Consider the following 14397-nt stretch of genomic DNA (forward strand, 5'->3'; position numbering starts at 1 on the left):
CACTGACTAAACCTAACCACACTCACTGATATGTGAGGGGTTTGTAGATCTAACCCTGCCATAGACGCTGTGCATTTATAATCTGCAGTGGTGTAAAGTAACTAATTACATTTACTTAAGTACTGTACTTAAGTACAATTTTGAGGTATTTGTACTTTACTTGAGTATTTCCCAATCTCCAATACTTTAACTTCTACTCCACTACATCTCAGAGGCAAATATTGTACTTTTACTCCACTACAATTATTTGAAAACTTCTAGTTACTTTTCAGATATAAATTATGATATTATAAAACATACATTAACCACTTTAGCCCTATTTTATACCTAGGCTATTTGAAAATAGCTGCTCACAACATCGTGACGCGTTGTGAGCTTGTAGATCGGCTATTTTCAAATATTTAGTACTTTTACTTTTGGTACTTTAAGTACATTTTGATGCCAATACTTTTGTACTTTCACTGGAGTACATTTTTAATTCTGGACGTTTACTTGTAACAGAGTATTTTTATATTGCAGTATTGGTACTTTTACTTAAGTAAAGAATTTAATTACTTTTTCCACCACTGAATCTATAAGAACTTTAGTCTGGGACCAAGACGGTCAGAGACTTGTTTGATTGATGCTGAGTTCATTGTAGTTTTTCTTAACGGCCTCTCTGCTCCATAAATGTACACACTAACAACACATTAAGTATTTAAGCCCGAAGCCACGGTTGTTACGCGACCATACGGGTCGTTTGTGTTCCGTTATATTACGTAAAAGTTTAATAAATAAGCGTTTTAATTCCGTCTGTGGCTGAACGCCGTTCTACTACTTCGTTTACATGTTGCAATACCTGCGCTCGCCTGCTGCTGCAACAGCAGATATTGAGTTGTTTTACGTTTATGTTCGTGCGTCTCCATTAATGTATAAATTCTTACTATGAAGTGATTATCTTAAAACCCACTGATGTTATCCGTCCATACGGGTTGTTGGTGTTTAGTTAATAATGCGTGTTATTTAATAAATACATCTTTTAATTCCGTCCATTAATGAACATCATTGTATTTCCTGGTTGACAATGGGGTGTAATACCAGCGTTCACCTGCTGCAGGCGAGCGCAGGTATTGCACTCCATGTAAACGAAGAAGTAGAACGGCGTTCGGACACAGACGGAATTAAAACACTTATTTATTAAACTTTTACGTAATATTACGGAACACAAACGACCCGTATGGTCGGGTAACAACCGTGGCTTTGGGCTTAAATACTTAATGTGTTGCTAGTGTGTATATTTATGGAGCAGTAAGGGCGTTAAGAAAAACTACATAGAACTCGGCACCCTTTTTATTTAGAATTCATACATTTATGTTTGAGATTAACATGGAGCTAATATGCCAAACACTATTTTTGTGGAGTGTTCAAGAATGTCAAGATGGAGGATAATAATAATGAAACTTTATTAATGAAACTTTATTTGTATAGCACTTTTCACATTTCATACTTTTCATAAAATATATAAAATAAATAAATATAAATGTTTTCGTTTTTTTTTGTTATTTTAAGATCAAAGTGTTCGAAGTGATCAACCTTGCAATAGAATGTATATTTAGAAGCATCTTCCATAAACATGAATGTAAAAAAGCAAAGGTTAAAGGGATAGTTCACCCCCAAAATGACTTTTTTTCTATGGACTAGTCACCCCATGGAGACTTGAATTCATGGATATATTTTTGTTTTTGTCTCATTCCTAAGACAATAATTTGATGACCAGCGGACCGGTAGGCAGCGGTTCCGGTAGGAGACACAAAGGAGACTATTTGTGTCTCCTACCGGAACCGCTGCCGGTCATCAAATTATTGGCTTAGAGAATGAGACAAAAACTAAAAAAATATCCATGAATGAAAGTCTCTATGGGGTGAACTGATCGATAGAAATCCCTGGGGGTGAACTATCCCTTTAAAGCCTCAATCTGTGATTTCTTCAACCGGTCGGCTGTAGAACAGCAGCAACGCGATCATGATAATTCATTACAGTTTCAGTCATGATATTTTATTTATCTTTATTCCATGTTTGCGCTGCCTTTTGAGCTTGTTGCGAACGCCTCCGCCCAAGTGGAGCCTACTATGTAACTCGGCTCGGCTTGTGTCTCTGTCTGTGTGCAGTCTGTGTGCAGCCGCGCCCCCATGTGACTCACGCTCTCATTGGCTCGCGCCCCCATGTGACTCAAAACTCCGTGACTGAAATATAGCAGCTGCACTACCTGTGTGCAGCCGCTAGAGTGCGCCAGAGTTCACTACTACAGTGTGGCTGAAATATAGAACTGCGTTCGCTTCCAGCGTTCGCGCGTCTTACTTGTAGATCTGCTACTTTTGATGCTTTTATGCAGTGGCGTGCACAGACATTTTGAGGGGCAGGTGCTCAAGTAAATTATACTTTTTTTTTGTTGACTTGGTCTGCTCTTTTTCCCCTCTACACCTATACATCTTTGCCAAAAATAGCCGATCTATAAGCTCACAACGCCTCGCGCTGCGAGGCGTTGTGGGCTTGTAGATCGGCTATTTTTGGCTAAAGTTCTCCTCAGAAAAGGGATGCTAGGTTTCGAGTGGTTATGGTAAAAAGAAAAATCATATAACATAAAGAATTGGCGGACCCCCTGTAGTAACTCTGAGGACCCCCTAGGGGCCCCGGACCCCTTGTTGAAGACCCCTGCTGTAAACTGAAAAAAAAAATCTTTTTTTTCCTTCAAAAGGGCACTTCTGGTCAAGAGGGCAAAGGGCAGGTGCTCTAGCACCACCTAGAGTCTATCTGTGTACGTCCCTGCTTTTATGTGACGCTGTAGTATGATCAAGTAGGGAGTTCATTTATGAAGAAAACACAAGGTTAGAATATGGCGATTACCCTGACGGCAGCGAACGTAACATGTTTGTTGCTATTGTGTGTATCATACTTACATATACAATGTAGATTATTTTATTATTATTGTCAGTTGTGTTGCAGTATTAAAGGAGTAGTTCACCCAAAAAATGACTTGGTTTCTATCAATTGCACACCCCATGAAGCCTTGAATTCATGGATTTTTTTTTTTTTTTTTTTTGTATTTCTAAGCCAATAATTTGATTACCGGTGGAAAGATGCTAAAGTATCTGGTAGGAGACACAAAGTAGACTCTTTGTGTCTCCTACCGGAAATACACCCGGTCATCAAATTATTGGCCTAGGAATGCGACAAAAAACAAAACAAATCCATGAATTCAAGGCTTCATGGGGTGTGTAATTGATCGAAAATAAGATTTTTTTTCGGGGTGAACTACTCCTTAAGTCTCTATCATCACATAATTGAAAAATAGTGAGTTTAAAAACAAATTAATAGCAACACAAACTAACATATAACCCCAACAAAACTGAAAAAAAAAAATGTCGTTTTTGTAGATTTCTTTTTTTAAACAATCTTATTGATATTATGAATTCTACAATATATAAAATGTGGGGGAAAAGAGTGTAATGTTGGTATATATATGTGTGTCTTACAGGTTAATCATGTGACCTCCTGCAGAGTGGACTAAATCTACTTCATACAGCGAGTTAAAAACCCTGAGTCATGACTCCTAGCTATGACTCAGGGTTTGACTCGGTGTATGAGTTCTACAGTGAAGGTCCTGGATGGATTGAGTCATCAGGAGATAGCTGGTAATAGAGTGTCTGTAACTCGGACAAAGGGTTCAGGAAGATGGAACTTCGACGGAGTCGACGCAGCAACGAGCCCTGAGAGCTGAAACGTATAACGGTGCCAACGAACGCTCTCCATTGAGATACAAGGCGTACGGTGCTCGGGACGTGGTGCCATACAACCTACGCGGCTCTATTAATACCAGCTATCTTCAACCGAGCGGTGGAAGGCCCCACACGGTACGTACCTGGATCACACCTGGCCAGTATAAACTAGGGCTGTGTCACCATTAGAAAAGTTGATGATTAATTGTCACACAAATGATTGCGATTTAACGATTTAATTGTGTTTGACGTTGAACATTGGCACATTATGAATACAAATTTGATCTAGTTTTGGCTTCTAGGGCTTCGTAAACAACATTTGCACCAGACAGATATGACAAATAATATACATAATTTAATTACTTTTATACTTTCAAAAAATAAATGAATAGTGGAATTAGCCGAGTGGAAATGGCCGATCTACAAGCTCAAAACGTGTGGCGATGGGACACATTTTGAGCTCGTAGATCCACTATTTTTGGAAAATGTTTGAAAATATATGAACATTTTTAACATGGTAATGATCATGACGATTATGCAAAATACATTTTTAATTCTGATATCGAAAAATAATTGCAATTAGGCATTTACGTAATAATTGTGACGGGTCTAGTATAAACCCTAGGGTTTATACTCATGGTAACTGATGACTGATAAGCTGTGGGGGTTATCAGACCACACTTTGAGAATCACTGGTCAAACGGCTGAGAGGTGAACCAAGACTGTCTGTGGTTGTTTTCAAGCCAAATTCCAAACCTCAAAATTCTGCCTCCAGTGTTATGGAGAAATTGGTGACCTGACAAAAGATGTGTCCATCTTGTGGACTTCACATAATGTCAAACACACACAGTAAATCACTGCTGTTTATGAACAGTTGCTTGGTTAATAAACAAAACCGTGGTTATTTAGATTTGGACATTGATCTTTATGTGAAGTCCAACGAGATGGTCGCATGTTTTCTGAAGGTCACCAATTTCACTAACACCACCATTGTAGGAGGGGGGCACAAACTGGGAATTTTCCATATTGGAAATAAATTGGGCTCGCTTCCCTTCACAGGTGTTACCAATGATGCTAATGAAGGCTCTGTTCCAAACGGCCCACGGGTGTTTAAAGGGATATTTCACTTTAAAAAAACTTTTGGTCATTTTATTGTCTACTCAGGCTTTTGTGAGCCCCCCAGACCGTTTTAAGTTGCTTGATTCAGTATTTAGACATTTGATATTCATTTTATCAGACACGCCCCCTTACTATCTAGCATGCTAAAAATGGAGTTTGACGTTAATATGGGTTTCTATAGGAAGGGGGCGTGTCTGATAAAATGAATATCAAATGTCTAAATACTGAATCAAGCAACTTAAAAACGGTCTGGGGGGCTCACACAAGCCTGAGTAGACGATAAAATGACCCAAAGTTTTTTTTGAAAATGAAATATCCCTTTAACTCAGAGTGTACAAATGGAAACAAATTACGGGTCCATTTGGTTCCATCTGTACACTCTTAATTAGTATCATTTGTAACACCTGTGAAGGAAAGTACGGAAGAGGCCCAATCCTTGGTCAAATGCATTTTCATTTGGGGTCCTTGATATGAAAACATTTAAGAGCCACTGTTTAGTTGTTTCTAAAACTGGATTAAATGCTAAGCATTGTGTATTTACTTGAAAATGGTGTTTGATACAGGAATAGTGGGCACGTCTTTGTTAAATTGGCTAATTTTGTTTCTCAAATGTTAAACAAATTAAGAATTTGCTAAATGGTCTTAAGTGATGTAAAGTATACATGATGTGAACATGTGTACTGTACATCATTATCAGACCTAAACGTACCCTTCAACGTATTGTTTTATGCCCACAGTGGCTGTAGGCGACAGGTTTTGTAGCAATTGTAGATATATTATGTCACTACCCAGATAGCAAAATATGGGTGAATCAACGTTGAAAAATAGGCGGCCATAACGGTTGAATCAACGTTCGATCTCAACGTTGAAACTGTACTGAAATCGCAACCCTAATCTTTGTTGATTCAACGTTTGTGTTTCAACCACTAACTAACACTATATTAACGTTGATTCAACCATCATCCAAATGGTATTCTGCACGCTGATTTTATGTTGAATCAACGTTATGAATCAATATTGATTCAACCATCATCTAAATGGTATTCTGCATGCTGATTTTAGTTGATTTTATGTTGAATCAACGTTATGAATCAATATTGATTCAACCATCATCTAAATGGTAATCTGCATGCACATTTTAGTTGATTTAATGTTGAATCAACATTAGGAATCAACATTGATTCAACCATCATCTAAATGGTAATCTGCATGCACATTTTAGTTGATTTTATGTTGAATCAACATCAGGAATCGAACACTGATTTAATTTATAAATTGATTATACTGAATCATGTTAGGAATCAATATTGATCCTGATCATCCAACAACCTAATGGTAATCTGCATGTACATTTTAAATTATGTGTATGCTGATATACTGTAAGGCTACATCTTGTTCAAAATTACCTTACATTTCCCAAAATGTGAAAATATAAGAATAAAGACAGACAATATGATTTGAATCTTCACATTTATTGAACCAAGGCATTTAGACCTGCTTTGAACTGCTTTAAGCATTGTTTTTATGATTTAACAGATGAAATATATAACATATAGAAGATTGTAGATCTGCTATTTATGAAAGAAATCGTGAAAATGTCTGCAAGCATTTGGATATTTTGTAAGTGAATATATGCCACATGAGCACTTTACACCTATATAAAAATGCTATTTGAAAATAATTGATCTGCAAATTTAAATTACAAACCAAACCACCATTATTTACAAGCGATTCCACAAAAACAATACCCAACATGGCTTATAATGACCAAACGTGTACTAACTTTGCAGACTAAACCAACGGTCTGACAAAACACACTGACAAGTGCTCTAGTAATACAAATGGCGTAATTAATAAAGCCTAACGGGCCATCCACACCAAGCACTATATGTACACATTTTTAATTTATTTTATAGAATTTAGAGTAGCCAATGATTGTGAACCTCTTTTCGTCCACAAAGTCATTATGCTAATTAATTCCTCACACATTTCTGTGTTGCTACTGCAATTGTAGCCTAGTAGCCCCTCCATCCTTCTCCTCCTGTTCAACACAACTAAAGACGAACAGTATCTGTGTTGATGATGACAAAATGAGTGATTTGCTGGAACTCTGGAAGACATGAGCAACTGCCCACTGAAATGATCATGTCTGCACTGTATTTAAACTAAATAATTCTACAACGATAGGATTGACAAAAGTGATATGCTTAGTGTGGACAGCCCCATTACAGTTTGAAAGAGTACATTATTTCACACATGAACAAGTGAACACTTGTCAATTTCAAAAAAGTGCCTTACTTTTACTTAATGGTATTACATTCAAAGTCTTAATAATTTGCAGCTCTAAAGTACTTAAAATGAATAAAAGTGGCTTCATTTAGAACTCCTATCACTTTACAACATTTTCTCATGCATGAGAAAAATAAAATGCATGCATTTTAGTCTACTGTCACAAAGGAGGGCTGAGGACAACCTGCCTACCAGTTATCCACTATACAATCTTTCTAAAATGACAGGAGGTTTTTAAGACTTTGCAGTTTGGGGGGTAGTTTTTTCCTTTCCCAAGCCAAGCATCACTCTTTGAATAAAGTTCAATATGTTCTTCATATCATTAGGGTACTTCAAATTGAGTGCATACGTCAGGCTAGACAGCAGGCACGGTGCTTGAGGGAGGTTATGGAAATTATCCATCACAATACCTCCTTCAAGGATGATGGCTGTTGACACTGGCTGAAGGTCGACACCATCTGAGGGAGGTGAATCTTCACTGCTCACAGTCAGCAATCCGACCGATACCTCTGACCAGGCGTCTTCACTTTCGCTGTCACAATCCTGTACAGAACCAAACAAAAACAACATTACAACAGGGAAATGTAGACACTTCACACACATCTGCATTGAGAAGTTTTATCAACATTGGTTGGCCTACTGTTTTTGACAGTATATTACTCATGGTAAACAGCACAGTAAAATATGTATCTGAAAACATTTTAGGCTAGAAATAAGCAACTTGGTAACAAACATTCTGCATAGTGGCCATCTCTCTCTCCCTTGAGCAACGTGTGAGTGCAGGCTACAAACACTTACACTGCACACCATGTGAGTGAGATTCCACCGTGCTATAGCCTGAAGGGATTGAACCTTCTGATTGGTTTGCAAGGCCGTTTCAGACTGAAACTTCAAAATAAAATTTACGAAAATGTAATTTCACTGGACCTTTAAGGTGTAACTATGAGAACTTACCAAGACAGTGGTGTAGAAACTGCTGTGGTCATCTCCAAGCAGAAGAAGGAGGCCTCGGAGAACAAGCCTACCCAGCGCGGTCACGTCGGGTTTCTACAAGTGGATAATGAACAAATAAAGTTCAAGATCTGACCATCACAAGTTACAGTACAGTTACAGCATGAAACACCACAATATATGTTTGATGAACAGTTGCAGAGAACAGTTGCTGATTGGAGATGTGATTTAAAAATAGTACAATCCACAGCATTTAGTTATCAACAACGATCAATAGTTAGCAATACTTTAACACTCTGTAATACAGCCGGGAAGCATAAGTACTATTTGGGGTAATAGGTTGTACATAAACTTAGTCATGATAATTACAAATATAAGAAGCATGTTGTAGACTTACCCATCAATTTGCTGCACAATTCCGGATAATTTATCTCTAATGGCACCTTTCTTGGACTTTAAGATAGTGACCAATTGTGGTGTATAGCGATCCAGAGCATCAAAGAAGTCTGTCTCTAGGTGTGTGGTGGCGATCCTGTTAAACTCAGCATAAGCCTACAACACAGCAAACCACAGAACAAAATACAGTGACTAAATACATTTGAAAAAGTGTGTAAATTAGGAAAACATTTGGTTAATTGTCATACAAATAATTATGATCAACAATGTAACCGTTTTGGCATTAAACATTGGACGAATTACATTTCGGTTCCGACTTTTAGGCTTTGTAAACAAAAAAGAAATGACTGACAATGACCGGGGCCAATAATACCATTATGTACTATGGCCAGAACAGGCCAGGCATTTAAAAATGTTGAAAAATAGTGAGAGTAGCCGACCTACATGTTCACAACACATCACTTTGCGAGATGTTGCGAGCTTGTAGATCTGCTATTTTCACTATTCTTCAATAGATAAATGTATACAGATGAACGCTTTTTCTCATAACTGTGATCAGACAATTACCTATATTAAAATGGCTTACAGGAGATCCCCCATGCCACACTCATGTCACCATGAGTCAGCCATAACAGGGCAGGGGTCTTCAACAGGGGGTCTGGGACTCCTAGGGGGTCTTCAGAGTTGCTACAGGGGGTCGGCCAAATCTCTGTGATAAGATCATTGTTTCTTTATACAAACCACTTGAACAATAGCATCCCTATTCTACGGACAACTTTAGCCGAAAATGGCCGATCTACAAGCTCACAACGCCTCGCAGCGCGAGGCGTTGCGAGCTTGTAGATCGGCTATTTTCGGCAAAGAGGGGAAAAAGAGCAGACCAAGTACAGAGTGAAAGTTTACTAAGTATTGATGGTTTAAGTCGTTAAATGTCTGACAATACACATTAACATGAATCCAACATCTATGAAAAGCTTTAATCTGCAACACAATTTTATGTAATATATAGTGGGGGTCCCTTCTTCATCTCTTTCTCAGTTAGGGGGTCCTTGGCCTGAAAAGGTTGAAGACCCCTGATATAAGGAGTTCCAAATGCAGCTACGCCCAATTATGGAGTGTCTAACCTCAATGTGTCATCATGGAATCAGCAAACAAATTAGTCAGCTCCATATATACACCTCTTGTGTAATGGTCTCCATCACCTTACATCCTGGGTTCCAAACTGCATACAGCACCAGACATTCCTCTAAAGCATATTTTCATATGTCGCCCTGATAGTTCAATTGGACAGTTAATTCCCAACTAAACTTATGTTGCTCTGTTATTCGTGGGTAAAAAGGTGCTAACCTGTTCCCGGATGTCCTTGTAGACAGATGAAGATGGGCACAGTGCGTGTTGGCAGGAAGGTAGCTGAGGGGATTCTGGTCAGGGCCCAGGCTGACTCAAACTGCATGTGTTGTGCACCTATACAAACACAGAGGAGTGATTTTACACCAATGTCACATGGTCAGAATACAAGTTTTATCTGAACACCAAGTGCTCAGTCACAGGCTGACCCGGTCAGAGAATGCTTTTCATGTCAGCTGATAGAAAACCACCCAGATATCATTATGTGAAACCCCAAAGTTGTGCCGAGGGTAACCGCCTTGGGGTCTAAGCGCTCTGCCCTTCAGAATCTCTATGACCAGAGGACAGTGAAGAAAGCAGGAAAGAATCCAAGAGACCCAACTCATAACCTCAGCACCTGCTAAGAAACATAGTTACAGTTCATTATTGTTTATTTAACCATTATGTTAAATGAAACCCCCACCTGAAGTGTGCAGTTCTTCCTCTTGAGGAATCCCACAAATCAAATTCTCCACACCAGGTGGAGAGATTAGGAGATCGAAGGATTGGGTCTACACAGAAGAGAACATAACATTATATAAACAATTGTAAAATGAGAAAATTAAAATAAAATCACTTATGAGTCTACTTATAAGAGTGTATGCAAGCAGTAGGGTATTGTAGATAAGCTCTTTGATAAACACACCATTGTGTGACAACAGTTTGAGAAAAAAGGAGTGGACCAAGTAGAACCCTGTGGACTCCTGTCTACAAAGTATATATTGTAGGGTCTAGGTGGTTAAACATAAACTTGTAGTGCATTGCAGAGTATCAGTCAAATAGATGCCTCCATGTAGAGATGTTTGATTCATGTAGTCCTCAACCTGGGACACTGGACACCTATTGACCTTCATCCATTCAACCATTTCAATAAGTTTTTCAGGAGGCACATCAGATTCTGTTGAATGATAAGTACAGATTCATTATAGCTGATTTCAAGTATTTGAGGTTCTGGCCTACTTGGAGTGTGTGAAAAGTCGCCAATCGGTCCAGCGGTGCCTGAGACTAGTTTTTAGAAGATGATGGACAGAAGAGTCATGGGACCGCAAATATAATCCCTTGCATCTGTCCAATCTAGCCTGGTGGGGATCATTAACATTGGTTATTAGTATTACCTGGTGTACTAGGGACGGTCTGTTCCTCTGGTTCTTGGTGGTGTGGTCGTTTCAGCCTTCTCATGCGCTTCCTGGTGTTCCTCAATCGCTCCTCCAGGAAGTCTGTAGCAGGTTTTTTTCCCCGGCCAGGTGTGTACCAAGCTGCCTGTAAAAGAGACAATTAGGTTCAGCTTAAATTTGCCTGGCGTAAACCATGAAGATGGTTACATGGGATTTTAAGGAGCAATCCAAAAATGTGCGTGTGACTGTGCACTAGGAAAAACTTTGAGCACATTTCTTTTAGGTGTGTGTGTGTGTATGGAGTGTTCTCCTTTTTGTGTTGATTGATTGATGACTTACATAGCCACTGCCAACTGTAGTACCATCCAAATTAAGGCAAGGGCTTTCTTGGTGACGGCCTGTTAAATAGATGGTAGAAGTTTGTCAAAGAACGATGAAATGAGACAGTAATCATTGTTACAAATATATGACGATTCAAATCCCTGAATTGAACACTGAATGGTTATGCGCTTTTTAAGTGCATTCGATTCTGTGTCATTTTTAGATTTGACCTAAAAAGCATTATTTTACCCTTTGGCTACTCAAAAACAGCAGATATACAAGCTCATAGCGTGGCACCGAGTGCTGCGCTACGAGCTTGTAGATCTGTTATTTTAGAAAAATCTTGAAAATGTGTGCAAATCTTTGAATTTTTAACGAACATTTGTAACTCAAATCTTTGTTTCTGGGGGTCCCTAGAACAAAATATTTTGAGATGAGGGTCTGTGGCCAAATACATATACATTTTGGGGTCCTTGACATGAAAAAGTTTGAGAACCACTGACATAATAACACAAGTTAAAAACAAATAAATTTAGAAGACATTTTGTAGAATCGGCCTCAGGTCTTAATGGGTTAATTGAAGGTGTGTGATAACCAGTTCTTCTGATGAACTTGGCAAAGTGTTTCACAATGCATACTGATTAATGAACTCATATTATACAAATGAAATCAGTGGTTCTCAAACATGTTCATGTCAAGGACCCCCTAATTAGTATGTACTTGGCTAAGGACTCAAGATTTACAAAAGTGTTTCAAAAATATTCCACAAATGTTGTTTATACTGTTTTTTAATAGCTGATCTACACCCTCACAACGCATCACCATGCACTGTGAGCTTGTGGATCTGCCATTTTCAAATAGGCAATATAATCTCATTTAGCTGGGAACCACATGGAAACCCCCCAATGACCCCTGAGGGTCCCTGGAGCCCACTTTGATGATAAACATTACCTGCTTTTGTTAGCTACTGTCTGCAAAACAAAACTTAAGTTAAAAAACGGATTACCAAATTTGTCTGCACACTAAAATCCTCAATGTTAATTTATTCTCCTTAAGGATACATTGGTACCATTTGTACTCTCTGTCTCTTAATTAAATTATTTTACTTTTTACTGTAGGTTAAAAACAAGATTCATATATAAAATAATAATTACAGTCAAAACAAATGTGGCCTCACCAAAGGGATATGTGGCCAACATTAGCTCTATTTTAAGAGCTAATGTTACAACTAACAAGTTGAATCATATTTTAACGTTTTAGGATGCCTGGTCGCATTGTAACATCATACATTTATATTAAATGGTGCAAAACACATTGCTTTCTATGTAAACGCGGTTGATAAACCGTTAGTCCTGAAACATGATCATATCATGACGTTTTCTACATTTACAACCCATACATAAACGTTCAGATTTCAAATATAAAGCACTTAGCCCAGGGCCAAGGATGTTACAATTTGAATCGGGAGGGTCTAAGTATCCGTACCTCCTGTATTGTTCAATAAAAGTAATTTTAATCCGATCGGTGGCCATTTTCTCCGAGTTTTCTGTATGCTTTAAACTACGCGACCGTCGGTTGGGAGGTGTATTACATTATACACATGCATTACAACTATGAGAAAATGGCCACCGATCGGATTAAAATATCTTTTATTCAACAATACGGAAGATGCGGGTACTTAGACACACCCGATTAAAATTGTAACATTCGTGGCCGTGGGGTAAGCACTTTATAGTTGAAGTATGAATATTTATGTTGATGTACGGGTTGAAAGTGCAAAAAACAGGTTGAAATTCCGGCTATGAGGCTCGTGAAAGGACGAGCGTCGTGTGAACCATGGCTAAAACTCGGTCGTGCACGGTTACATGAACGTGTTAGTTCATGTAACCGTGTACGACCGTGTTTGGATAACATTTTAATTCCATAAACTAATTAAACTTACCTGTTATCTAGTACAGGAGTAAACACGAAAGCACCCCGGTTTGAAAAGAAATCTCTCAGCCAACAGCCGTTTCCTCTGCCTTCCGGTGTGATTTCAAAACTAACAAGCTCCGCCTTCAGTGTTGCCATATCCGCTTATTATAAGCGACTTTGGGCTTCTTTTTCTGTGAAGTTTTTTGGGCTTGCTTCCTTACTGTCGTTTAAACCAGTGGTGGTTCTCAAACATTTTCATGTCAAGGACCCCCAGATTAATATATAGGCTATTATCCAATCAACGGACCCCCATCTGAACACATGTTATGCCAGGGGGGACCCCCAATACAAAGATTCGTATTAAAATGTTTCAAAAATATTCCTAATTTTTCACATTTTCTTCCAGATAAGAGTTTTGTTTTAAAATAGCAGATCTACAAGCTCACAGCGCGTCGCATCGCAACCCGTTGTGAGCTTGTAGATTGGCTATTTTCAATTAGTCATAGTTGCTTCTTTTGGGCTAATTTCCATAGACCTGGTTGCTTATTTCTATCGCAAAATCTGGCAACACTGTCCGCCTTGTGCATGAAGGATGTCTGCGGTTCTCAACCTGTGGGTCGAGACCCTGACAATTTAAGTAATAATTTTAATACCTTAGAAAATAAATGAAAACAAATCAAAGAAAAAGACTGTAATACAAGTAATCAACAAACTATACTATAAACTGGTCAAACATTGGCCAAATTGTCAAATAATATAAGAAAGAGAGAAAAATAGAAAATAGCCGATCTGCAATAAGAAGTTATAGATTTTTGAAATAGTTCAAAGTTTAGCTTTTCTCACATTTTTCTAAAATATTTTGTTTTAATTAAAAAACATGTTTTCAGACTCAGAAGAGGACGCTGAATTGAATGGGCTAGGTTTTGATTTTGTATGACCCTTAAAAAGTGGCTTAAACAAGCGTTAAAGTTTCATAAACTTGAAGCTTTTTTCACAAACATATTATTATTATCATTATTTTATTTTGACCCTTCAACCCTCTTATTTAGATGATTTAGAGTTGAATGGTAGGTTAAACAATAGTCTAGAATTGTTTAATAAGAAGTTAAAGATTTTTGAAATAGTTCAAAGTCTAGCTTTTCTCACATTTT

At 38.1% G+C, this 14397-nt stretch overlaps 1 protein-coding gene across 2 annotated transcripts; it reads right to left on the minus strand.

Annotated features, from left to right (window-relative positions):
• Window positions 1-6330: 6330 nt before the first annotated feature.
• LOC311055601 (uncharacterized protein) lies at window positions 6331-13364 on the minus strand. Of its 2 annotated transcripts, XM_084071854.1 has the most exons (10): window positions 13275-13364; window positions 11351-11409; window positions 11012-11156; window positions 10684-10794; window positions 10321-10408; window positions 9858-9974; window positions 9078-9219; window positions 8512-8666; window positions 8118-8210; window positions 6331-7706 (listed from the first exon to the last, which is right to left on the minus strand). In XM_084071854.1, exons 4-7 carry the CDS (start codon window positions 10687-10689, stop codon window positions 9083-9085), a joined length of 348 nt encoding a protein of 115 aa, XP_083927980.1. In that variant the 5' UTR covers window positions 10690-10794; window positions 11012-11156; window positions 11351-11409; window positions 13275-13364; the 3' UTR covers window positions 6331-7706; window positions 8118-8210; window positions 8512-8666; window positions 9078-9082. The 2 variants fall into 2 exon arrangements, with proteins under 2 accessions (XP_083927980.1, XP_083927981.1); XM_084071855.1 differs by lacking the exon at window positions 9078-9219.
• Window positions 13365-14397: the final 1033 nt, after the last annotated feature.

Source organism: Gymnoscopelus microlampas, assembly GCF_963454915.1.
Source record: "Gymnoscopelus microlampas genome assembly, chromosome: 11".
Lineage (NCBI taxonomy): Eukaryota > Metazoa > Chordata > Actinopteri > Myctophiformes > Myctophidae > Gymnoscopelus > Gymnoscopelus microlampas.